At 38.6% G+C, this 24,954-nt stretch overlaps 1 protein-coding gene across 4 annotated transcripts in view; it reads left to right on the forward strand.

Moving 5' to 3' along the window:
• INO80D (INO80 complex subunit D) overlaps positions 1–24,954 on the forward strand; it is a 46,026-nt gene that overhangs the window by 1,819 nt on the left and 19,253 nt on the right. For 3 of the 4 annotated variants that reach the window (XR_010743988.1, XM_066322657.1, XM_066322658.1), the window contains exons 3-7: positions 7,625–7,720; positions 7,828–8,074; positions 13,601–14,352; positions 17,621–17,729; positions 23,679–23,903. Coding sequence is in view for 3 of the 4 variants with exons in the window: in XM_066322657.1 (XP_066178754.1) it covers positions 7,857–8,074; positions 13,601–14,352; positions 17,621–17,729; positions 23,679–23,903 (1,304 nt within the window). In the remaining variant the exon portion in view is untranslated. The remainder of the gene's footprint in view (positions 1–7,624; positions 7,721–7,827; positions 8,075–13,600; positions 14,353–17,620; positions 17,730–23,678; positions 23,904–24,954) is intronic. The other variant, XM_066322659.1, reaches the window with a different exon arrangement.

The following is a 24,954-nucleotide window of genomic DNA, read 5'->3' on the forward strand; positions in this document are numbered from 1 at the left end:
AACCTCAAATGAATTTTACAAGTGACAGCGACACTCACCTCAAAGCCTTATACCATCTTTTAAATGATTAAAATACACGGAGTTAGTTTTAACTTTGTTACTTAACAACGTGCAGTGCGGGTTTATTTTAAGGCCTTTCAGTTTTTGAGGATTGGGAGACTTTAAAATAAAATGGACAAAATTAGGGCAATGCATCGTTCCCCTGTAGACAGGTGCCCTCCCCTATGGGCTCACCTGTAGTGGCAGTGTTTCCTGCTCTGGCCATACCCACCAGGGACCACTGCTGATGGCTGAACTGGAGCACCCGTGGTCTGTGTGGAGCTGTCATTTACCTGGTGACACTCAGCCTTTTGCATTAATTGTTTGTAATCTATACAAAGATCACACAGGTTTCATTAGTCATAAAGCTAAATTATTTACCGAAAGCAACACAAAATTTATGTACTGGGGGTTATTTTGAAGTTCAGTATTTTTGTGATGAGTGAATGAATTTGTGTGTAGGGCCTGGTCCTACAGAACTGTGTATACCATGTTCTTATGGTGTGGTAAATCATCAGGAGGTATAAATTTATTCTAAGATCACACTGAAACTCCAATAGCTTATACCTGCTGAAAGGCTCCTCTGTGAGGAGCTCTATTGGTTTATTTATTGAGTATTCCTACTGAAGCAAGAATGATATTGTATTGTGAGCAAATAAGCTTATTTGTCTTTGTGGTATTGGGACTAAAAATAAGACAAAGGTATTTTGTTTAACCCCGTATGGAAGGGCAGGTTATCTGTTATTCGAATAAATTAAAGACTTGGACTTATTTTTTTTCCCAAGTACAGATGCAGGGTATGTTGTAGTATGTTTATCCTCCACGCTATCTCAGGATCTTGCTTTTGGTATTTTGAGATAATGTTTTTAAAGTACATTTCTGCCATATTGCAATGCCCTATGGGTCCATTTGTTGCTGTATCTGAAGGCCACCTCTTTGCAGCCCTGCTCATCCTGGCAAAACCCAGGCCTGCTTGTAACTACATCGAAATAAGCGTGCGTGACAGCCTCCCTGTGAGGATGTGACAGCAGGACTGAGGCCTGAGACCTTCTGCTCAAATAGAGAAATCCTTGTTCAAAAGACTTTCAAGATACAGAGCCCATCTTGAACCTAGGTCAGCAATAGCCATGTTTAGGAAATTACTTTTTTGAAATCTACAGGAATGTATTACAAGTTTTCCTAGGTAAGTTCTTTTTCTTTAAAAATCATCTGAAATTTCTAAAATTCATAGAGTCTTAAATGTTTGTTGTTTTAGGGTTTGGGCTATCTTTGTCAGGTTTTCTCTAAGGTACTATGCAGTACAGATGAGTGAATCAGCTGAGATGAAAATTCCTATTTAAGTTCATTTGGTGTAGGGAAACAGAAAGAATCTGTTCAGTTTGTGAGCAAAGACTTCCTTTTTTCCTCCTCTTAGTTTTGATTTTAACTAGTTACTAGTCTGTAACTAGTCTGTAACTAGTTTGATTTTAACTAGTTACTAGTCTGTAAGTTCTCCAGCTGTTGCTATTATTAGGAATAATGTTTAATTTTGTATTTATTGTGTTATATTCTAAAACATCATCTGTTTTACCAGTATTGCCTAAAACATTCTGCTGCGTCTCTGTTAATATATTGGAGATCCTTATGCAATGTAAACTGCCTTTTGCCAGAGCAGAAGTAATAAGCTTTCTAAAAAGGCAGAATGAGGGCAATACTGCTTCTTTCTTCCTAGGTAGATCTTAACATATGAAAAAAAAGTAGTCCAAAATCTGATTCCAGGTGGTAACTAAAAATACCTTGTAAGATCTTAACATGTTAAATGCCTTGATCTGTCAGGGTACTTGCATGTGTGTTGCAGTACCTGGCACTTCAGAGGCCTTCCTGAGTAAGGACTGTACTCCAGTTAATAAAAGTGCTCTGTACAGGAACTCTTGTAGTTGACTTCAGTTGCTTCCCAGTGTTTTCTGTCTCAATTCGAATGCATTTACTGACAAAAAACCTCTTGTTTCCACAATTACAGCATTCTTGGTTTGGTAGCTGAGTGTAGAAGAAAATTGAGCTGCTAAAAGACTAGAACTAAGCCAAACTTACGGTTAGATCCCAGTATAGGACAGAAGGTACAACTTGGTGATATTGGTGTTGATTACAATTACATGTGGTATAGCTTCTCTTGATTGAACAAAACATTTCAAAGAGAGGTATTAGTTGCTATTAAATAGAAAAAATGAATGGTTTAGATTCCTACTTAGAAGTGTACTTTTTACTAATACTGATTGAAAAGTTTTGCTCTTTAAGTGCGTGTCTTTTTGTCGTGAGTTTTATGGCTTCTGTTCATCTTGGAGTGGATGAAATTCCATGTTTCCAAACATCTTGCACCCTGCGTGCTTACTCATTTTCAGGAAATCGGTCTGACAGTGGCAGGTACTTGTTCTTTCTTAGTCAAGAGGAAATGACCAAAGTACTATTTATCTTATTTGAGCTTGTGGAGAAGCTGAGATTCTTGTAGATCCATGTTCTACTTCTGGCCCCAAGCTGATGGTTTTGGGAACGTACGGGGATGATTGTACCTTGTCTGGGAGAGGTCACGAAGGCACCAATTTAATTTACTGTGTTGTTTGCGTTTGCTAATACTAGCCTAAATTTCATGTTAAATACCTCTGTAGTTGTGGATTTTGTTTGGATGCAGTGTGTGAAGCTCTAAGCTCAGTTCTCTTAATTATACATCTTTTAACCACCAGCATATAATTGCCTTGCAATTTACAATGCTTTTGGGGATTCCATTGCCTAAAAGGGTCTTACGTACATTGAATGTCAAGTTCTGAGCATATGTTTAAGAATGTATCAACCCACATGATTTAAAATACTCTAATATTTTCAGCACAGCATTTGCACGAAACTACCCATCTGAGTTTTAAGGCTCTCGTGCTTTTGGCTTTCTATTAGTTAGTAAGCCATTAACTTCCCTGTAGGCTACTCATGATGTCAGGTACCATATTTCTGTATGACATAATGCTGGTACTTGGGTATGGTTATAGTAAAGATTGTCCTCCAATGTTTGCTGCTACACTCTTTTCCAGCTTTTCTGAAGGACTCTTTAGCTCTTTTGAGAGAGGGTACGTGGAGTGCAGAGCTACGACTCTGTCATCTTTGGAGCTGATGTGCACTACAAGGGAGCTGATTATGCCTGCACTGAAAAGCCAGTACTAAAAGCAGTTGGGAGCTGGCTTGTTCCAGAGGGTGATAGTAGGTATTGGCAATTGGACAGGTGTATTTCAATACCTGTGTGTATTGAAATCTTTAATTTCTATTTTTGTAGTCATTGTGCAAACTACCTTGGGTTGTCTTATATACTACCAGTGGCTGCACTTAGCAGGACAAATAGCTCTGCTTTTACATGCTGATGTTTCAGAGTGTGACTTTGCTCTGTGTTCTGCCTGTCCTTGCTGTAAAGCCTTGCTGGGGGTGGTAAGTTTGTTACTCTTCTTCACATGTCCAGATAGGACTTACAGTCAGCTGCTTAAGAATAAAAATGGGACAAGGCGAGAAGTGAATGTGTTATGAAGTTACAAATATTAGTGATAACCTCATAAGAATGTGAAAAATACCCTCTGGGTCAGATTAGCATGAATCCAACCTAATGTTCTGTCTTGGGCAGTAGGAATAAGCGATGCTACTTAGGAAGGGCACGAAAGCCCAGACACTATTTTTGTGCTTTCTTCTCTTACTATTCCATCACCCATATTTGTTAAATTCGTCATGCTAGCAGGTGCATCACTTATGTCCCCGCTGTCTATGGACTTCTCTATTGTCTCTTTGAACCTGATGGTACTATCTGCTTCCACTGTCTCATGTGACAGCAAGCTCCAGCAGTTTACTACGTGTGAGTAGTAAAAATGAAGAAATACTTCCTTCATATGTTTTGAGTCAATCTCTTACTAACTTCATCAGGTACCCCTAGTTGCAGTATTGTGTAATCTAGTATGACTGCTCTGTATTTACCTTGCTCCCTACCATGATTTCTTAAACCTCAGTCATTACATCATTTGGCAAAGGCTTGCATTTTGGGATTCCCTTCTGTTCTTTGCCCTGTTGTTTCTGACTAGCTCAAAATCTTTTCTTTAGAATCAGTTGTTGAGGGAAAATCTAGGTTCCTCAAGAAGCAGCTTCTGGTTTCTCATTCACAGGTTGTGGCTAAAGTTAGTTTGAGCAGGCATAATTTTTTTTTCTGTTGAACCTTCCTACATCTTCAGTGTAGAGTATAAATGCAAAACTGAAAACAGCTTCCAGGAAGTTTTGTATTCTGATATTTTTATCTGAAGTACAGCTGCTTAAGCATTTGCTTTTTCCAGGGGAAGTCCATGTTTCCGTCATCTTTTACTGAATCCTGTGGGACAAAAATAATTTCTCCCCCACCCACTATTTAGCTAAGTGTAGTTTCAGTTCTCCTCAGTTAAGTGACATGTGCCTATTCCATGCTTGTGCTACTTTCTACGTAGCAGCAAAAAGCTCGATTAAGAACTCCTGTAAATTGTTAAAAATAAAACACTGCATCAGATGAAATCAGAATGAAGAGATTTAAGTGTCTTCATTATTTATATATATATATTTATACACACACACTCTTATATGGTATGCCATGGAAGTGAAAAACAAAACAAACCGCTCTTTTTAGATCAAGTCCAACTTCAGTCACTGATCCTGGCAGTGTTATCCACATAGCGGTATGTCTTTTGGGAGTCTGTTTAAGAATCTGCTAATAATGATATAATTGCAAGTTTAAGAAAATTGCTCTGTTGGTTTTTTTAATATAACATTAGTTGGCTACTATGTTTATTGGCTTCCTTGTTCCTTGCACTGTTTGCAAGGAATTAGTTGCACTAATTGATTACTGTCAGGATTTTTAACGTGATTATATTGGCATGAGCTTCTCTTAGTGTATATATTTTATATAGTTTTAAACCCAAAACCTCATGTTCATGCTTGTTGGTTTCCCTGGGGATTATTGTCAGTATTTTTGTGTGAATGTTTCATATGGCATTGTTCTTGTGCCCTGTATCTCTCAGACAAGTGAGAAGTGAAATACCATGCCTGCCTTCACACAGTCAAGTTAAATGCAAAAATAAGACTTAATTATGAGTTAAATCCAAAAATAAGACTGCAGCCATAAGAACAAATCTAGGATTATAGTGGCTGGAAACTGTGGAGCTGTTTCTTTACAGAAGCTTAACGGAGGCACACAAGGTATGCATTTCTCACTGTTTACTTTGGAACCATCCTCAGGATCTCTTTTTCTTTGGTCTCTTGCTTGCTACCTTCAGAAAAGAATTACAGCTGGGTTGTACAAAAGAGGAGAAAGTTACTGATCCATCAGAAACTCTGCAAAGTATGATAGTAGTAGTTTAAAAGGAGGTGATAAATCAGAGAAAATAGAGAGCAACATGTGGGTCACCCCAGCTGCAAGATACAATTGGTCTTTCAGGTTTTATGTCCAGTTCAGTATGGCACCTAATACAAGCTTTGATTAACTGAAAGAAGCAGACTCTCCAGCAAAAGGCTTTCTGTCAGCATTGTGTGTATGAGATGCAAGTAGTTAAGACTCATTTGATTACTTTTGCTGCCACAGTAATAGAAGAGTCCATCTCTCAAACATATGGGATGCAAACACTGACCACAGCTCCTGTAATGGGTTGTGTTCCCATGAGATTTATATTTTTCCTTCATGTTGTTGCTGAATAATACTGAGAGGTATGTCAGTATCTGCGTGAGCCAAGGTGACTGAAAGGAATATTTGGTCTTTAACATGCTAAAGAAGAGATTGTTTCCTCTTCCCATTCTGTCTTTTTGAAGGGCACAGTCAACAATGTGCTTTCTTGTTGTTAAGACTGATGTGTTGTGGAAAGTCATACTCCAGTGATTGCTGGTTTCAATTGATGTATATATATATATATAGTATATGTGCTTCTATGCCTTGAGAAAATTTGGGAAAGGTGATTGGAACTGGACTAGGTGTCTGTGCTTACGTTGTGGCTTTCTGGTTGTAAGCAAAGCACGACCTGCCTCTGGGGTGACTGCTTCCCTGTGTGCATGGAAGGGGAAAATACAAAGTTACCATTATTGTCAAATGATTGCTTAGATTGCTTGCAGTAGTTACATTCAGTAGCACCTGTCTCAGTTCATAGGCTCTGTATGCCGTATGTGTGCATGTACAGCTGTTCCAAGAATTTTAAGTGTGCTTTTAAATCTTTAGTACTCTTCTGTCTTTCTGCTTCTACAGCTAGAAATATGCTAATGAAGGCCAGATTTATGCTGTTTACTCTGTGGGATTGGGTGTTTTGGTTTGCCCTGGTGACTTAAAATTGTTTTTCTAGATCCCCCAGTGCCACAATACTTTGTCATTTTTTCATGGTACTTTTTCACAGCAGAAAGTGGAGGCTTGTACCTTTACAAGAGGAAAGTACATCTTTCCTGCTAAATCTGTATAGGCTTCCTCTTGCGATTCTGCTCTTGCCATTTTGGGCCTCGGGAACAAGTAATTTCGTTGAGGTGGTAATCTGTACATTTGTCACATGCCTCTAATTTATTACATATTTCCTGACTATCACCTCTATGAACATTCCTTCCCTTGGTGTATAAAATATATGAAACTGAACAGAGTACTGAATGAATGCACAGTGTTCAAAAGAGTTCATTCCAGTGCCTCAGGATGACCTTTCTGAATAAAACCTACCTTTGGCAGGTTAAGTTTAGTGTATCACAGTAGCTGCAGAATATATGTAGTGTTAAGTTTTTTGAAACTGCTTTGGGATGATTTGGGGGGTTTGTTTGTTTTTTTAAAAAAGATGATTGCCAAAGACCTCCATAATGTGGGGAACTGAAAAATTACTTTATGGTTGCATGGATTTACACTGTAGGAGCCTACTTTAGGAGGAAAACCACCCAGCCTCTTGCTGAATTGACATTTCAGCCCTTCTGGCATTGATGGGAGTACTGACTGATACCAATGCCTGCATTTCACTAAAATAAGTACAGTGAGGTAGGATAAACTTTGAAGAACCATGATGACCTCAGGAAGGACTGCGTATGGATGCTTGCAGAAATTGTAAGGAGCTACATGATCTGAAAGACTGGTCATCAGATGTGGTAAAGAAAGCTTTTCTCAAAAAAAAAAAAATAAAAAAAGCTTTGTTGCAGTGAGTGGCAAAATAATTTTGCAGAGCGAAGACACTCTGTGGTGTTTTTGTAAGCAGAGATACCTTGAAGTAAGCCCTCTGCAATCCAATGGGTTAAACATCTTTCAGCTTGATTTATGAAAGCAAGTGATCTAATCTGACACTTAACCTTTTTCAACTTGTAGCTTCTAATCACTTTCTGGTAGATGAGCGAAGTTCTGTTAAAGTGATTTAAGTGTTGTGGCAGTAAAATTTTCTTTCCCCCAGTAATTTGGTTCATGTTTTCCAAAGATCTGTGACTACCGATTGCAAACCATTGTGCTGTTGTTTTATTGGATGCTAGCTGATCCACAGGCTTGATTCATATGCCCATTTACTTACTATAGTAATATCTGTTTTATTCTGACTGACATTGACCCTTTTGATATTTTCCTTAGACAATCTGCTTCATCTTGGTTCATCATCATTCCAGGATAGTGGTGTCCTTGGGGCTCTCTCATAACATTGACATGGTACAGAAGATTTAAAATCAGGTATTGTTTTGGGTCCTTTTTTCTGGCCAAAATGAAGCACACAACCTAGAACCAAATGCAGTTTTTTTTCCCTTATGTGATTTGTCTCAATATTTTGGTTCTTTCAGCTGATGTTCACAAGGAATAGAGTCACGTGATGTATGAAGGCAAACACATACACTTCTCTGAGGTTGACAATAAGCCCTTGTGCTCATATAGCCCCAAACTGTGCAAGCAGAGGCGACTTAACGGCTACGCCTTCTGTATCAGACACGTTCTGGAGGACAAGACTGCCCCCTTCAAGCAATGTGAATATGTGGCCAAGTACAACAGCCAACGCTGCACCAACCCCATCCCCAAGTCTGAGGACCGTAGGTGAGTTGTGGTTTCTTCTCTGCGAAGTGGGGAGTGGCTGGGATGTTTTATTTCAGTTGCTGCCTGGTTTCAGGATGAGGGAGGAACTGGCCTGACTGAATTGTTTTCCAGGATGTTCCTTAGAGGATTTTGTTTTAAGACCAGTAAATTTTATTTTATTTTCTGTGGGAGTCAAGTACTCAGTGAGAGGGCAGTAACTTAATCGCAGGGAAGTTTATGGGAGAGTTCACTGCTTTTCTCAAGTTCACTATAAACTGTGGATCAAACCTGCTACACAATATCAGCTGTTCTATCTCATTTGCTTTGTCTCTCACAGTACATGCTCTTAGAAAGGCCTGCTTGTTTAGCCAGCAGTGCCAAAAGCACACTTCCATCTGCTTTTTCAGGACAAACAGTTGAAAATGCTTATCTTCTGGACATGGGGAGTGGTGACACAGAGACAAATCCAGAATTACAATCCAGTGTTGGTGATTTGGTACTAATCTGTAGTGTTGTTTTACTGGAATAAAATAAATATTACTTGATAACAGATGAGCCAGCTGGAAAAGTGCCACATACTCCCTTTCTTCTTTGCTTCCCTTATTTCTCTCCCGCTCCCTGCCCAAATGAAGATGCCCAGAATGCTCAGGTATTAAATTCCTTGCAAAATATAGTCCTTGAAGTTGTTGAGGGCTGAGAATTAAAAGCAGGTTTCCTGTATTGCAGCCCATACTGTAACCACAAGGGCATTCTTCCTTGCTCTTTAAAACTTCCTGAACACCAGTCTCATTGGTGCTGCTTAGGCTGAAATAGCAGAATTTGTCTAATCTTGGCTGCCATCTATAAATGACTTTGTTTTTCAGAGCTGTCATTGCAGGTTTTGCCAGTAATGCAGTGTTTAATTAATGTGTATGTTAACTATCTGAGACCTTTTCTCTTAGAAATGCTTTTTTAAACCTAAAATATGAACAAAATATGCCAAAAAAGTCAAGCCACTATTCACTGACCTTTCACATTATTAGCTGCCATTCACTAACCTTTTGCATTATTAGCAGTGTTCCCACTGTGCCCTACATATAACTTCCTTCTCAGCTCACAGCTCCCTCTCTTGTCTGAAACAACAGTTGGACTGTGCTCTAAATTAACTTGCACTTCACCTGCCATTTCAGCTGAGGAGACTGATGAAGTGAGAAAAAACATGAATGTTTGTCAAAAGCTGTAGGGCAAATGCTCAAATGGCACAAGATGAATAACTTTAAGCTGTAATTTGACAGTCAGTGAGTGTTTCTTTGCTACTGTACAATTGAGGCTCTTTGGAAATAGGCTCACAGAAATGATCATAGAAATTGTTAGCACAAATGGTATGCTGTAATTTCAGATGCAAGAGCTGACTGAGAGAGTTGCTGTTTACCATGGGTCATACCGAAAAACAATAGAAGCAATAGTACTTAATGACTTTTTACATCTCATATGTTCCCATGGAATTTGTGATTTTTCTTTACACCTTGAATTGAGTTCACACTTTGTTCTTTTTGATTTTTCTCAAGTTAAAGTGAAGTGTGGTCATGACATCTGGTGTATGTTATATTAGAATAATTCAATTGCATGTCGAGTGTCACATTACAGTATTTGAAGAGGACAGCAGGTGTCTGAAAGAGAAAAACTTTTAATTTCAAATGAGAGGATGTGATATTTTAAAAGAATATTTTAAAAGACTGTTTCTCAGGGCAGAGTTTAATTTTAACAATAACATTTAATGAATGCTAGTGATGAGACTGTGGCTGTTCTAAACTTCTTTTTTTGGCAGGCAAACCTGTATCTGTTTCTTAGAAGACTTTTTTCACACTCCATTCAATATAAAGATGTTTGCAGTGTCTGGGTTCTTCACTCATAGCTTTTCATTTTCTGTGTACAGAATTACTGTCAGATGGTCATTTTGTCACAGTTTTAGACACGTAACTGTACATGATCCGAAGCAGGCTGTATGATGCTCTGACAGCAATCTTCTTTCCTACTTCTAGAGATTGTTAAAAAAATTATTTCAAAAGATGCATGCATTATATGCCAAAAGCTTCATAGTCTGTCCACAAATATTTAAGAAGAATTATCACTTGACCCCAGACAACTAAGATGCTACCAGCCAGAAAGATGGTTAATATGATGCTAGATTATTAGATTTCTTATTAACCAATAACATTCTACAAATTAAATCTATTCATAGTGTGTGAGTTCATTGCCTTATTTGAAGTCTGATTTTTCTATTCACTACCTTGTTTTTTTAAAGAATATATATATGTGGGATGATGCACACATGGGTTTTATATCTCTATTTTCTCTGAATACATGTCCTACTTCTTTCTTAATCAGATACACACAAAGATAATGAAATGCAACTTGATTTCTAAATATACATTTATTACAATTTAGTTGGGTTAAACACTGTTTTGTCTTGAATTCTCCTCACTTAAGAGAATCTTTAAATATTTTGTTAATATACAAGCTGCTCCATTGTTTATTTGGATCTTCTTTTAAGTAAGTGATGGAAATTGATATTGGACTGGGGTGTACTAAGAAGCAGAATGCATTTATAGGTAGAAAACCTCACTGTCTGGATTCTTTCCTTCCCAGTGGATGCGGGAAACTGTCCAGCTAGAGTCCTCAGAGCCCATCACATTTTATGTGCTTCATGTTACATAATTTTAATGGATATCAACCCACGCTGTGTGTGGACTTCATCTGACCTTACCTGCCCAGAATAGTGCCTTTGGTGCTCAATGAGGAAGGGTAGAAAACCTGTATTAGACACTTACTGTGATACTATCAGCTGAGCATAATTCACAGACAGGTTGCAGAAGCAACAAACAGGGCCTCTAAGACAGGCTTACTAGAATTGGCTCTTGTAGGGCCAGCTTGACCCCAGTGGCTTTCATGCTCAGACCTATGTGAAAAGCACTGTGCTACTTGCACGTTTGGTTCCTGTCTTCCCAGTAATGCGACTTCCATGGAGCTTAAAGTGCTAATGCAGACGCTGCAGCACTGTGTGAAGTCAGAGCCAGTTCAGGCCAGGGCTAACTAAAAGGCCATCCTGGAATGTGCAGGGTGGGGAAATGTGGGTGCATGCCCCCCTGGCTGTGCACAGGGCTAGCAAGAGCCTGACAGGGTCAGGGCTGAAGTGGTGCTAATGAGAACTATGCCTAGCCAAAACTGCTGGTGTGCAGTCTTCTTCAGCCAGAGAAGACAGAACTGCTCTTCCTGGCTTCTTCTTGCTCCTGTTAGTCCAAGGTGTGACAGCCTCGGTTATACTGGGAGAGAGGGAGTTGACAGAGCCTAATGCACAGAGCCAAGTCAGGGTGTATTGAAATCTGAATGTTGTAGCCTGGCATCTGTGGATTTGTGTCCAGGGGAGCCAGTTGGCTCTCAGTGATGCAGTGTGGTCAGCTGCAAGAGCCAAAGCTTTATTCTCTTTCATATAAAATTGATTCTTTTAGAGTTAAATGAACAAGAGAAACCCTTAATAGCCTAAAACTCTGAGGATTTTAGCAAGCTTATTACCTTTCCACAGACTTACTCACCTTTTCTATTTATTTTTTTACTGTTATTGCAACAAAAACAGACTATGCAGTTCTACCTCCTCACATCAGCATAAGCACAGGATGACAATAGTTTAAGTTCTGAACAATGTAAGGGAAGCATTCGTGTTGAGCAAAACACTTTTTATTGGCGTAAGAGGGAAAATAATTCCTTTGTGTTTGTTTAGTCTGTTTATTGGTTTTTTTCTTCTGTCGTACTAAAAGTGCTGTGGTAACTGTTCAAACAAAATATTTAAAAAGGGCTTAATTTTAAATATGGAAACAGTGCTTGTTGACTTTATGGGAAGCTTTATTGAGCCCTCATTATATAATTTTATTTTTAGAAGTGCATCTCTCGGTATGAATTTACAGTATTCCAGTGTGTTCTAATAAGGACTGCACAAGTTGTTGGCTTCTAGCTTGCCTCGTCTAAGTTTATTTATTACTTACAACATAATGTAATGAAGAAATTATTTAGACAATGATAAGTAGCAGTGCTTTTCAGCCTTTTCTGATTTGTGAAACCTTAGGAGTATGGGTCTCTCAAGAAGCTACATATATGGAGACCAGTAAAGAGCATATAGGAATTTGCTTTCTCTTTTTTCCCTTTTAAGGACCCTTAAGAGCTGTTCACACATTGTTTCTTTAGAAATGGATGGACAAGTTGAAAGTGACTAAACTGAAGTGCTAAACCTTTTGGGGGGGTTGTTTTGGGCTTTTCTGCCATTTTTTGCTCTATGAAGACCAGAAATAATATAATTTTAACCTATTTTTTCAACAAAACTTACTGTTCTCAGATTCATACTGATCAGATTTTAAAGAATATCTTCATGGGTATTTCATTATCTTGTCTATTATTACCTTGATGCAGACATCATTCTTTTCTTGTATCTTTGGTCATCTATGAGCTGTAAGTAACAGATGAGATTCTGCAAGGACAAATTTTAGTTGTTGGTGGGTTCTACAGAGTCAGGAGTGCCGGCCTGTGGCATGCAGGAAAAGGATCACATCATGGTTTCTAAAGTTCTGTCACATGCTGGTTCCAATCAAACAAAAGTTAATTGCTCGTTTTTAGTATGTTATCTGTGGCATAAATTGTAATTATTTTTACTTTCATGACAGATTTTCAAAGACCATTTTGCTTTTTTTTTAATAGCATGACTTTGAAAGTTTTACATGTTAGAAGAACTTAAAATCCGTGCTTGTAGCTTGTATGTATACATATTTCTGGCATTGGGTAAATTCTTTCTAGCAGCAGAGAATTTGTTTCAAACTAGATTTTTGTTGAAGAATATTCAGCTAATCCTCTGGCTTCAAAATTCATTATGTTAAAGTACTAAAACAGAATTCAAGTATTTATGCTACTTGTTCAGTAAGTGGAAATAGTGATCATAGCAGATAGATGTCCACTGAGATTGTCCTTATAAGAAACTGCTCCCTGCTACAGTGGAATTATTATTATTATTAATAATAATAATAGTAATAATAATGCGTGCATTGATGGAAATGTTAACTACTTCCCCTGAAGGAATGGGCAAATGAAAAGAAATAGTCTTCAATGTACTTTTTTTAAAGAGCTTTTGAACTGATAAGTTAATGGCTTGTGTTCTTGCTGCTTTATGTATCCGCTTTATGTATCCTGTTGTCAATTTGTTTTGTTCACTTTGGATTTTGACTGTTTACCCTCTTAGAGAGCTAAGATTTTGAATGATTGTATGTGATTCTCCTATGAATAATGAATGAAGACTCTTATATGTTAAGATTAGAAATAGTCACTTGTGTAAGTTTTTTTCTTGCTGGTTTGGGAGCACCACAGTTACCTGTTGAAAGAGTTGTGTACAATTCTTGTAAAACCTTTTGTGTTTCAGTTTGTATTTGCTTGAGATATGTGTTGAGGGGTTTCTCCTAAGCGATGTCTTGTCTTCAGATTTTACTTCTGGAAGTTTAATTAATAACTGACTGCGTTTACTTTTCAAAGGTACTGCAACAGCCACCTGCAGGTACTTGGCTTTATACCCAAAAAGGAGAGGAAGAAAAAGAATGATCCCATAGAGGAGGTAAAGGTCAGGCATCAGATGGATGCTATGGCCTTCAGTCTGACAGTGCCCACCCTGGCCTTGAAGATGCCCAACGGACTGGATGGGATGTCCCTCTCCCCTCCAGGGGCAAGGCTTCCTCTCCACTACCTGGAGGCAGAATTAGAAGACCCCTTTGCTTTCAATGAGGAGGATGATGACCTAAAGAAGGGGGCAACAGTGAAGAAAAAGTTGCAGAGCAAGTTGGCTCAAAACCGGCAGCGCCAGAGAGAGACAGAGATTTTAAAAGTTCGCCAAGAGCACTTTAGCCCCATTCCTGCACCTTTGCAGCAGCAGCCTCTGCAGCAGCAGCAGCACTCCCATCTGCCACCTTCATCAGCTTCGTTAAAGCCGACAGGGCTACCGCAGGGCATAGTCTGCAAGTCACCTCAACCTCTGAACACCAGCCTACCAATGCAGGGAGTGGCACCCACCACACACACTATAGCACAAGCACGGCAGTTGTCTAACAAGAGACCTCTGCCCCTCCTGCCACCCGCCAGGGCTCCTGTCACGGACCCACCAAGGACTGACCGGGTCCTCATGAAAGCCACAGCCTTCTCTCCACACTCGTCCTGCATGAGCCGGCTCCAGAGACTGGTGAAACTGTGCACTCGAAAACAGCAGCTGGACACTGATCTGTTTCCTCACTTAGGTGAGTAGGTAATAGATGCACTGCAGACGTATTTTTTAACCTGGGACCAAAAGACTAAAGGGGACTGTCTTCCTAGCCCTGTCCTGAATTCCCGTGTGGTCTTTCCAAATAATCCTGAGCTAGGTAAACTCTTGGCATTTTCTTTAGCCCTGTCATCTATGAGGGGAATACCTGAACCCATAAATGGTTTATGGCATTTTGATTGTTTATTCTTCTTAATGTCCTGTTAACCATTTGAGAAATCAAACTGAGGTGTAGAAAACGTTGTTTGGATTATAGAGACCTCGTGTAGATGGTTTGCAACTCGAGTAGCAAAGGTGACACTGGTGATACCTACATGAGTGGACAAAGTTAGATTGAAATATTAGGTGTGTGATAAGTGCATGTGACATAATGAATATAAGCAAAAATTTGGCAGTTTGGGCCATCAATCTCTGCAGATTTGAAATTCCAGGTGACTTAATTTTTTTAAAATTCTGTTTTATTTTTTTAAAAGACTGGATGTGGCACTTGATGCCATGATCTAGTTGAGGTGTTAGGGCATGGGTTGGACTCGATGATCCTGAAGGTCTTTTCCAACCTACACATTCTGTGATTCTGTGATTTCTGTAATTAGAAAATTGGAACACATGTGAATTTTTCTTGTCTGGGAGCTATTTATGTATAGAACATGGATGAAGAAAAGGAAAAGACCACTTCAGGAGAGCAGTACTGTTCCAGAAGGTAGTTGGAAGGGTGGAGTCTTGTCTGCATACTGTGCAGGAATAGTCTTCCCCTTACATGCAGTAATCAATAACTGCTTGTAAAAATGTAAGCAAATATAACCAAATTTGTGCTATGATAGTAGTGCTCTGTAAGCTTTGAAAAGGCAACTGATCTTGTGGCTGATTTGTGTAATTGTGAATATAGACCTAGGCAAGGTCTATATTCACAGTTAAAAAGGACATCTGCCCTTTTTATCTTCCTCACCATCCAAAGTTACTTTTCTGCTTAGTTTTAGATTGTACATTTCTAACAAGTAAAATGCTGGCAGGGAAAAGGAAATAGGAGTCTATGTGACTTAAGTTAGGAACACCATTTATGATGTTTGAAATAAAAAAAAAGACTTCAGATAAATCCAGATATTCCCTATATAATGTCTTATTTAATTGAAAACATCTGTAATTTTTGCTATTTCAATTAACTTTTTCTTTATTTGCTGTTAAGATCTGCCCTTTGGCACTCATGGGATAGTTTGACTATTTGTTCAGGAGATAATTAGTGTCCCATAGCATGTCCCCAAAGGAAATTGTTCTTCAGAAAACAGCTTTGATGGTTCTATATGTAGTGCAGGTCTTTAGAGACATGGCAACTCCAGAGGCATTTCTGAGTGTCACAGACCTCAATAGCTTAGAAAGTGACCTGTGTTTTGAAAGACTGTTGTAAGACCCCTTTCTGTGCTTAATGTTTTACATTATCAGGTGGTGAAGAGAATATGTTTTCCTAAAAAAAGAGGCATAGTAAAAATAAAAAACGGACCTATACATGTACAGGTAGGCAGGTGCATAACTATGTGGATGCATTTAGAACAGTTTATATTCGGCAAAGTAAAGGAATTTACATGTTAATTCTGTGAGAGTGGAAAATTTATTTGTTATTTGTTCATTATAGGCCTTAATACTGAAGACTGGGTATACCAGTTCAGGGAATTTCAGGATTTCTTTTCTATATGTGAGCAGCACTAGAGATGACTGCACAGAATTTTTCAAAAGATTAGGCCAGTTTTATGTGTACCAACATCAGAGCCATGTAATTGGATATTAATGTAAGTGCAGTCCTCAGTGTCAGTAGAGCTGGATCTGGATTAGATTTTGTTCCTTCCTTTCTGCAGTGCCCAGGAGAAGCAAAACAACTCAGTTTCTGATTTTGTTTTTAAACTTTGGGTAAACAGTTTGTTATGTGGCTGTCAACTGTGGGCATCTTTATGGAATGATTAAGTTGTTTTTTCATTCCTTTATGGAAGAGACAACAGGAAAAATAAACATTTAAGTTGAAAGTATAATTCTGACATTTTATCAAATGTCCTCAGGTATCTTAATTTAGTTCAAATGTATGTCTTAAAAAATAAAAACAAAAAGTCATTTTTTAGGATGCTGAAGTTCCTGAAAATTTGGGGTTTTGATATCTGTGGGTCATGTTAAAGTGCTTGTTCTGTATGATGAAGTGTTACCTGATGATTGTATTCCAAGTATGTGTGTGTGTGTCTAACTCTGAAAGTGCTTGACCAAGTACTGATGCATTTCCTAGGTTCAAGGCATCTGACTTCAGAATCATCTCAGATATAGCGGTTCAGTTTAGTTTTAGCAAAAATGAAATGCTTCTTAACTCTATCAATTTTCAAGGAGAACACAAGAAAATGAAAAAGCAAAAACTGCTAGCTTGTAAATGCAGCAATGAGATTTTATCCCACCTGCTGCAAGAAAGTGGCAAGAATTTCACTGGATGTGGGAGAGCGAGTAGAAAAGACTACAAAAGATAAAAGTTCCAGATAAAATGTTCCACCTGAGAACTTAACTGGCCTCTTTCTGGCTGTCCCGTTCAACAGCTGTGTGTAGGTTGACGAACTGAGGCTGCTGGAGCACACTCTAAGTGTATCATGCTGCATCATCATTAAGTGAAAACATGCTGCTTGGTGAAAGTGCAGGAGTGTTTGCATCTCTCTCTTCAGCTCTTTCTTCATGCTAATATGTGCACTTGGCAGGCAATTACAGAGACTGAGCAGAGGAACATCCTGAGTAGCTGTGTGTCTCTCTGTGTCCATGCTGCTGTGTCTTACAGTTTTCATATTCTTTTATGTCTTGGCACAGAGAAGAGGTCAGAATATAAACAGAAATGAAATTGGCCTATTTAGATCATATAGTATTAAAATTTACTGAGGAGTCAGTTCTTCATGACAGGGAGTTCTCTCTTACCTCGTACTTGCTTATGAAAACTAGTATTTCTCTGTGAGTAAGATAGTGGGTGATTTTTCTTCCACTGTTTATGGATAAAGAAGCCAGTAAGGATTTTAAAAGCAAAAGTCAGGTATGACAGTGGATGCTATTTGCACAATGTAATGGAGCTGTTACTGTAGCTTTTCCTGTATAATTGAGAATACGGCATGATTTAATCGAATGTAATTATGTTTGCAACTATACTATACATTAATCTTTCGTGCCAAAGGTTACTCAGAAGCTTATATAAGGTAGATGGTCTTTTCATCCAATTTTTATGTTTTCAATTCTCTTAGGGCTGGATTGGTCTGAAGACAGTGGAGAAGAGTTGGAGGATTCAGAGCAAACCTCCCCTTACCAGGTTGCGTGGTCTATCCGAGAAAGCCTCGGCTATGAGAGACCTGAGTGAGTACGATTCTTTAGTATTCATCCTGGCCATGATGGAATAAATCATGGAAATGTGAGCTTCACTTCAAGTGGAGTCAGTGGAACCTTAAGCACTTGTCAAAGTGTTTTGCTGAAACAAAGGATTGTTTGAACTCAATTGTTTGTAATAGCTGTGGAACAGCTTGTCACCTTTTGTCCCAGTTTCCAGCTAACTTAGAGACCTTTGTGCAGTCTGCTATCAGAAGGATGCATCAGGAAAGGATTTAAGCTTGTTTGCCTGAATTTAATTGAGTTTAGCGGGATTTATTATAATGAACTTGTGTGCCTTGATTGAATGGGGTAGCTATTAGTTTCTTGTCTTTCCTACTGGTTGTGAATAATTTTGTCAGTAAACTTGCTACATTTTACTCATTAATTCTTGTAATAATTATGCAGGCTATTGTTCTAATGTGCTTTTTTAAAGGCCATGATATTTCTTTTAATAATTAAGTGTCGACTAAACCTCTCTCAATACTTGTGAGCACTGGAAGGAAGTTATGAGATCAAAAGGATTTAGCTGCTGGTTCCTTAGAGCAGGAATTAGCTGCTGGTGCAGAAAGGCTTATGATGGTCTTTATATACTGCTAAGTCACAAATCTAAACTAACAGACCTATATTATCATATCCTGCTGTAAATGTAAATTTGAAGGTGCATAGTTAAAACAAAGCATCCCGGGTGCAGTAATGTAACAAAACCGTTGTATGTTATTAACAGAGAAGTTGGGGTCTCACTAGACTTTGATTATAGTTGCTGTAACACGACTCTCATTCACTGTGCAACTGGACTTTTTGATACTACAGCTTTCCCCTATTGTTTTGTTTTTCAACTATCACACTTAGAATAATGTTGTTAATGAAACCTTATTTTATTGTTGCATTCTGAAAATTTTGAAACTTATTAGGATTTCCTGCCATCTCTGAAGATTGTCCTCAAGGTCAACAAAACTGTATCTCTGTCACCAGGGTGCTAAATATTAAGAGCCTTCAGTGAATCAAAGCTATTAAGCAGAGTGTAGACTTCACTTTTTTAAAATAAAGGGGTCTATTTTTTGTTACGAATCACTGTTGTTTTTTAGGGTATCAGCAGTTTCAGACTGAGCTTTCACAAACATTACTTCTAATTTAAAAGGCAACTTTTAAATAAAATGTTTTGGGAAAACGTGAACAGACTTTCAGACTTCTAAATCATACATAATTTTTCACAGCAGATATATCTATTAAATAAGTTCCCTTACACTCTTCTCTCTTTGACATTTGATTTGATTCTTCCATAGATCACTATTTTTTTGTCAACTTGTAAAGGTCATCTCCGTGTGTTTTGTCTTCTATTTGTCTTAACTTCCTTTGGATTCTTCCTACTCTTTTCTCATACTGAGAGAAAATAATACCTTGTCTTGACATTTTCTCTTCCATTCTAGCATTCTGTACACCTCAGTTAAATGCTGTCTTAACTATCCATGATGGATAAATTTTTGGATGCAACTGACTGCATTTGTATTTCCATCAGCCTGCTCAGTGTTAGCTCTTCAACAACCTTGCTAAATTTTGATCATGGATAAGCATTCCCTTCATGTCAGACTTCTGAAACTTTTGTTCCTATTCTGCAAGCTTCTGTAGAGGTTTTTATTACCTGAAATGTTTCATTTTGACCCTTCTGCAGTGTGGTCTGCCTGCTGGTGAAGATGAATTAGTTCAGGCTGTTTCTGGGGAGATTTGATTGGTCAAAATGACTCTGTCTTGCTAATCTGGTGGTACAGACTGGGGACTCTTAGAAAGTCAGCCAGTGACTTGTTACAACTCTGAATTCTGGGGGCTTGTTTTACTAGAAAACCAATGAAGATTATTTCCCAAAACTTTTAGTTTTTGAAATCACATACCTAAACTTAGGGGATTTACTTTCTGTTTTTCATAGTAAAATTAAAGCTCTTTTTTCTCTGTTCATTTGTATCTGAGCTTGTGGTCCCCACCAGTTAACTGCATTCTGTCTTTTTCCTTTTGACTACATGGAGGACAGTGGGAGGAATACTTCTCAGAATGGACTATTGAAGGAAAGTGTACAGTTAATTTCTGCTTTACTAGACAGCTAGTTCTCAGCATTTCTGCTTGTGTGACTGTGGGGGAAACCTCTGTTGAACCTCTTGTGTGATAATCTAGCTGCTCTTAAACTCTCAAAAATTTACCAGATTTTTTTTAAACTAATGTCTTAACCAGTTGTCCTGGTTTTGGCTGGGATAGTGCTCATTTTCTTATTAGCAGCTGGCAGAGTGCTGTCTTCTGGGTTCGGTACAACGACGTTGATAACGCTCTGATGGTCTGGCTGTTGTTGCTAAGAAGTGCTAGCCCTAAGTCAAGGACACTTCAGTTTCCCATGCTCTGCCAGAGAGGATGCGCACCAGAAGCCATGAGGGAGCACAGCTGGGACAGCTGACCCCAGCTGGCCAAGGGGATACTCCACAGCCCAGAACATCATGGGGAGAGCTGGTCGCTGCCTGAGGTGGCCTTGAGTATCAGTCAGTCGGTCGTGAGCAACTGTATAGGGCATTACTTGTTTTTCTTGGTGTTTTTTTTGTTTTGGTTTTTTTTTTTTGAATTAAGTAAATAGTAGTAGAATATTTTACTTTGTTTCCATTAATAAGCTGTTCTTAGCTCAACCCACAAGGTGTGTTTTTTCTGATTCCCACTGGTGGGAGCAGGGAGAGCAAGCATGCAGCACTGTGGTACTTTGTTGTTTGATGGGGTTAAACCATGACAACAATAATACGTTTTTTGGTTCACTTGCCTTCTGGCCTTTTAATCTGTAAAATTCATATTGTTGCAATCATCTCTGGAAACGCAGGCCAAATGTTTGCTTTTATTATTCTCTGCTTTAATTTTGAAAAGTTGTGTTCCTATGCTCCCAGGATTTCGGGATGCAGTGCTTCAAGACAGGCACAAATGTTTGAGTTCAGATAGCACAGGAGTTGGCAGTGGGCACAGTGCAGGCTGGGTGCTGGCAGAGAAGGTTGCTGGGGTGGGAGGAATCCCTTGTGGGAGCAGCAATTTGGAGAGAAAGAAGGGGCTGTTCCCTGCTGCAGGTTACTGAAGCTTCCCCCTAGATTATTTGATTACTGAGTCTGGTATCTTAGAAAGTGCTGGAAAACAAATTACTTTCTAACGAAGTATTTCTTCACTTCCAATGCTGAAATACAGCTAAAGCAAACGTTTCAAGTAGCAAGTTTGAAAAAGGAATGTGAGTCCCTCCTCATACCAACTCACTCAAAGGATTAAATATCAACACGGTGTTGTCAAAAGTTGGATTTAATAACTCCCAATAAGTAGAATAACTAAAAGAAAGAAGGGAAAGTTCTTCAAAATGCTCTGTAAGAAGGGATTTGAAGTATAGTTGCTGGGGTGTCTCAGAATAGAGAGCATGTTCCCCTCATTCCCTGGTGGTGCCTGGCTGCTGGTGCTACCCTTTTGCTCTTCCTTTCTGCTGCTTCGTGCTGTCTTTGTTTTCTTCATGAACACTCAGCAATAATCCCCCTGATGTTTCACATGACAGTCTGAAAGAGAAGGGTTGGGAGAAAGCATTTTGGATTATCAAATGGCTCGTGTGCACTTTCAGAAATCTTTGTAAAAATGAAATGCCACACGTTAAGTTGAACTTCAGAAGTTCTATATGCAGCTTAGGAGAATAAACTAAATAGAATTTGGCAAACTTGTTTATGAAAGAGCAACAATAAAAGAATCTTTCATTTTCATGCCTTCTGAAGAAAAAAAGGTTTTATTTTGATATTTTTAGGTTTCTTTGAATGTATAAATGTTTTGGCTAATCTTACTGGCCTGGGAACAAAGTTCTGAACAGGCTTTTAGAAACTGGCTTTTAGAAATTTTGGCTCAAAATAAGCCCTTGCCCACTGCACTTCTATACCTTTGATATATGTCTTCATCTATTTTTAAAAAAGATCTCATGAACTGAAGATCAAAAATATTTTAGCATACAGTGACATTTTTTCTGACTGTTTCAATGTGAGAGAGGTAAAGTCTCAAATACAGAGAAATGTACATTAACAAACACTCTTTCCACACAAAAGAAACTTCTTTCCATGAAGAAATACTCTTGTTATTCTTAAAGTTAATTTTTAACCATATTTAAAATTAAATCAGTAAGTTTGTTTAAAAGTCTTGGCCCAGAGCAGTAAGGAAATATCTGAGATATTAAACCTACCAAAAAATATATATGCTACCCATGTTTTCCTCTTTTAATAATACATTGGAAAAGTAAAATCTATATTAAATAGCCCACAGTCAATTTATTTTTTTTGAACAGGTAGTTTTCCCCAGTAAGCATTCTTCCCTAAGAGATCTTAAAAGTGTATTTTCTTTTTATTTTCAGTGTAAAAATATTCTAAGCATTACATATGTTAAATATTTTTAACAGGTTATATTTGCTGCTAAGCGTGTAATTGCAGAGGTTAATTACTTGTAATTTATGCTTCTAGAAAATAAGCTGTACTCTGTTTTAACAGACAAAATATGTTTTATGGTTGACTTTACATAACACTTCACAAAAACCTACATTTGTGTCAAAGGCAGTGCTTGCTGCTGCAGAGTTTTTGTGGAAAGCCTTAGTGGAGATGGCTGCAGTCTCTTCCATTTGGCCTGTATCTAAATAGAGTCAGAGTTTCCAGAAAAGAAAGTAGGTCTTCACCATATTGCCTTTCAGGGACAGATCTGCTGTCTATGTTTCTGGATCTTACTTTATTTAGTAAATATCATGGCTCTTATTTCACATCTCTTGCATCTCAGTGGTGGCCTCCTTTGCTGTGCACAGGTTTGGGTGTCAGCTCATTCAGTCCCACCGGCTCTGAACATTGCCAGCTTTTGATATGCTTCATTTGTTTGGATTTCTCTTCTCTCCCTTGCCCTTTCATTGTGTTACAGATAGGAAAGTTGGCAAAAAGTTTCTCTGCTCTATAAGAAAAAAATTAGAGGAAAAACCGAACAGAGTCTGCTTAGATTCAGCACGTGTATTTTGTTTTCCATGAACAAAAAACTCATTCTGCAAACTAGTGCTTGTTGTGGAGAACTTCTGGGTAGCTTCATGGACCTTGTTGTTTTAACAAGTTCCAGTGATGATTTTCTTTTTCATAATTTTTACTTCATTTAACTGAACGTGTTGACATGGTTTGATAGTCTTGTTGGTATGTGCCTGGATGTTCAGAGAGCCAAGATAAATGGAGAAGGGCTTTCTTAAGCCAACAAAGAGTTGGATTAGTCCTTCATCCCGTCATTGCTTAGCCCTGGTCTGATCTTTCCCTCAGTATGTTTGAGCTAAATGTGAATTTCTTCTCTACTGCTGTCCTGTAACTCAACTGCAGCTCTGCAGCAAGGGTAAATCAGTATCAGCTGTTAGCTGTGTTAGTGTGTATTTTGGTTTAAAAAGGAGCACACTGCCTGGCAAAGTAAAAAGAATTGGAAGAAGTCAGCAGTTTAGGTACTTGTTAGAATTTGACCATCTTCTCTAGCATGATCATTCCTCAATAAATTTCCAATACACAATTCCCCACTCTTGTCCTCTCCATTAATTGCACTTTGATTTAAGCATTGGTCTCATTTGCTGAGACATTTACAGTAAATAAAGGTTAACAGTATAGATTTCTTTTTGAAAAGCAGGGTCTAGACATTTAAATGTGTCAAACTTGATGATAAATTGATGTAATCTCTAATAATGACATACTAAGAAGCGCAAACACCTTTAAAATTTAGAAGGCATCCTGCTTTTGCTATTTCTCAAGTAACACTGCCTGATTTCAGCATTTGGATGTTTTTGTAGCTAGAAGACGGATGCCAACTTAACAATTCTATTAGAATGACGAATTAGCTTAGTGGGGAAAAAGAAATAAGTAGTAACTTAAAACATATTTGTTTTTATTTTCCCTTGCTCAGGTCCGATGATGACAATGCAGATGACAGGAGTTCCAGGGTGACCAGACTTTGCACTTACTTTCAGCAGAAATACAAGCACCTCTGCCGCCTGGAGCGGGCAGAATCTCGCCAGAAGAAATGCCGGCACACGCTCCGGAAAGCCTTGCTGCAGGCGGCCAGCAGAGAGCCGGAGCGCGCGGGGCAGCTCCTACAGGAACTCCGGAGGGCTACCTGTGCTTGTACCAGGTTAGACCTGCCCTGTGACTGCAGGAGCCTGGGGCTGGGACAGGGTACACGTGGGCTGAGCATCCAGCAGCTGAAATAGTGGACTCTGAAACTGTAGTCATGCACGAGGCAGAGAAAACATGACACACAAGTGCCTGTCACTGGAGTAAAATAAATGTGACATACGGCGTTTTCCATGAAGACAGGCCTTCTCCAGCTTTGTGTTTTAAAATATGGATGTTTTGTTCAGCAGTTTCTGGGCCCAAATATCTGGTCCTTTACTATGCCAGTAGAAGCGTGTGCAGTCTGGTCTGTAGTTCACTGCTTCAATTCAGATTTTGTTTTCCAGACAGCATTTTTTGAAAAGTCTGTACCTCCTCTTAATTATCTTCCCAGCAAACCAAATTTAAGCTCATGCTTTTTGTTAGATTTAACTCAATCTAACATTAAATAAAACTTGGCAACAAAATGCATAACTTCTAACAACTTTGAAGGTTATCTTCTGTGGGAATTCTTTCTAGATAATGTCAACATCCCTCCAGCTCTCAGCATATGGAGAGTTGGTTGATTCATATTAGTTCAGGAGCAGACTAAGTCTGAACCCTGCTGTTACGTTTGGGGTGTCAGAAATATCCTTTTGTTGTTGTAGTTTTGCTTTACAGGATGTTTGGTTATGGGGTGTAGTGGATAGTATGAGATGCAGATTGGAGCTAGATACTGAGAGTATATTTTGTTTAATTGGATGCTTTTGTTCCTGGACAGTGGGATGTGGTTCATGACAGTTGGAGGGTTTATTGTTGGGGAGGTGGACTGATTCTGAAAAGCTGCTCTGAGGTGTAATTTAGAAGTCCATTAGTAGTTTACAAAGTTGTGTATAAATGTCTCCAGAGTTAAACTACAGCAAAAATTCACCTGAACTGATAAGCTCTTGCTGAGTTTTTTTTCCCTATTATTTTTGCCTTTTATTAAGCAAAAAAAAGTTTACATTATTTTGGGTAGACCAGCAAAGCCAGGTATGCCTGTCATCACTGTTCTAGTCAATTTAAGTAACCACAGAATCTTTTCAGATACA

Source organism: Sylvia atricapilla, chromosome 7 (genome assembly GCF_009819655.1).
Source record: "Sylvia atricapilla isolate bSylAtr1 chromosome 7, bSylAtr1.pri, whole genome shotgun sequence".
NCBI classification, from domain to species: Eukaryota; Metazoa; Chordata; class Aves; order Passeriformes; family Sylviidae; genus Sylvia; species Sylvia atricapilla.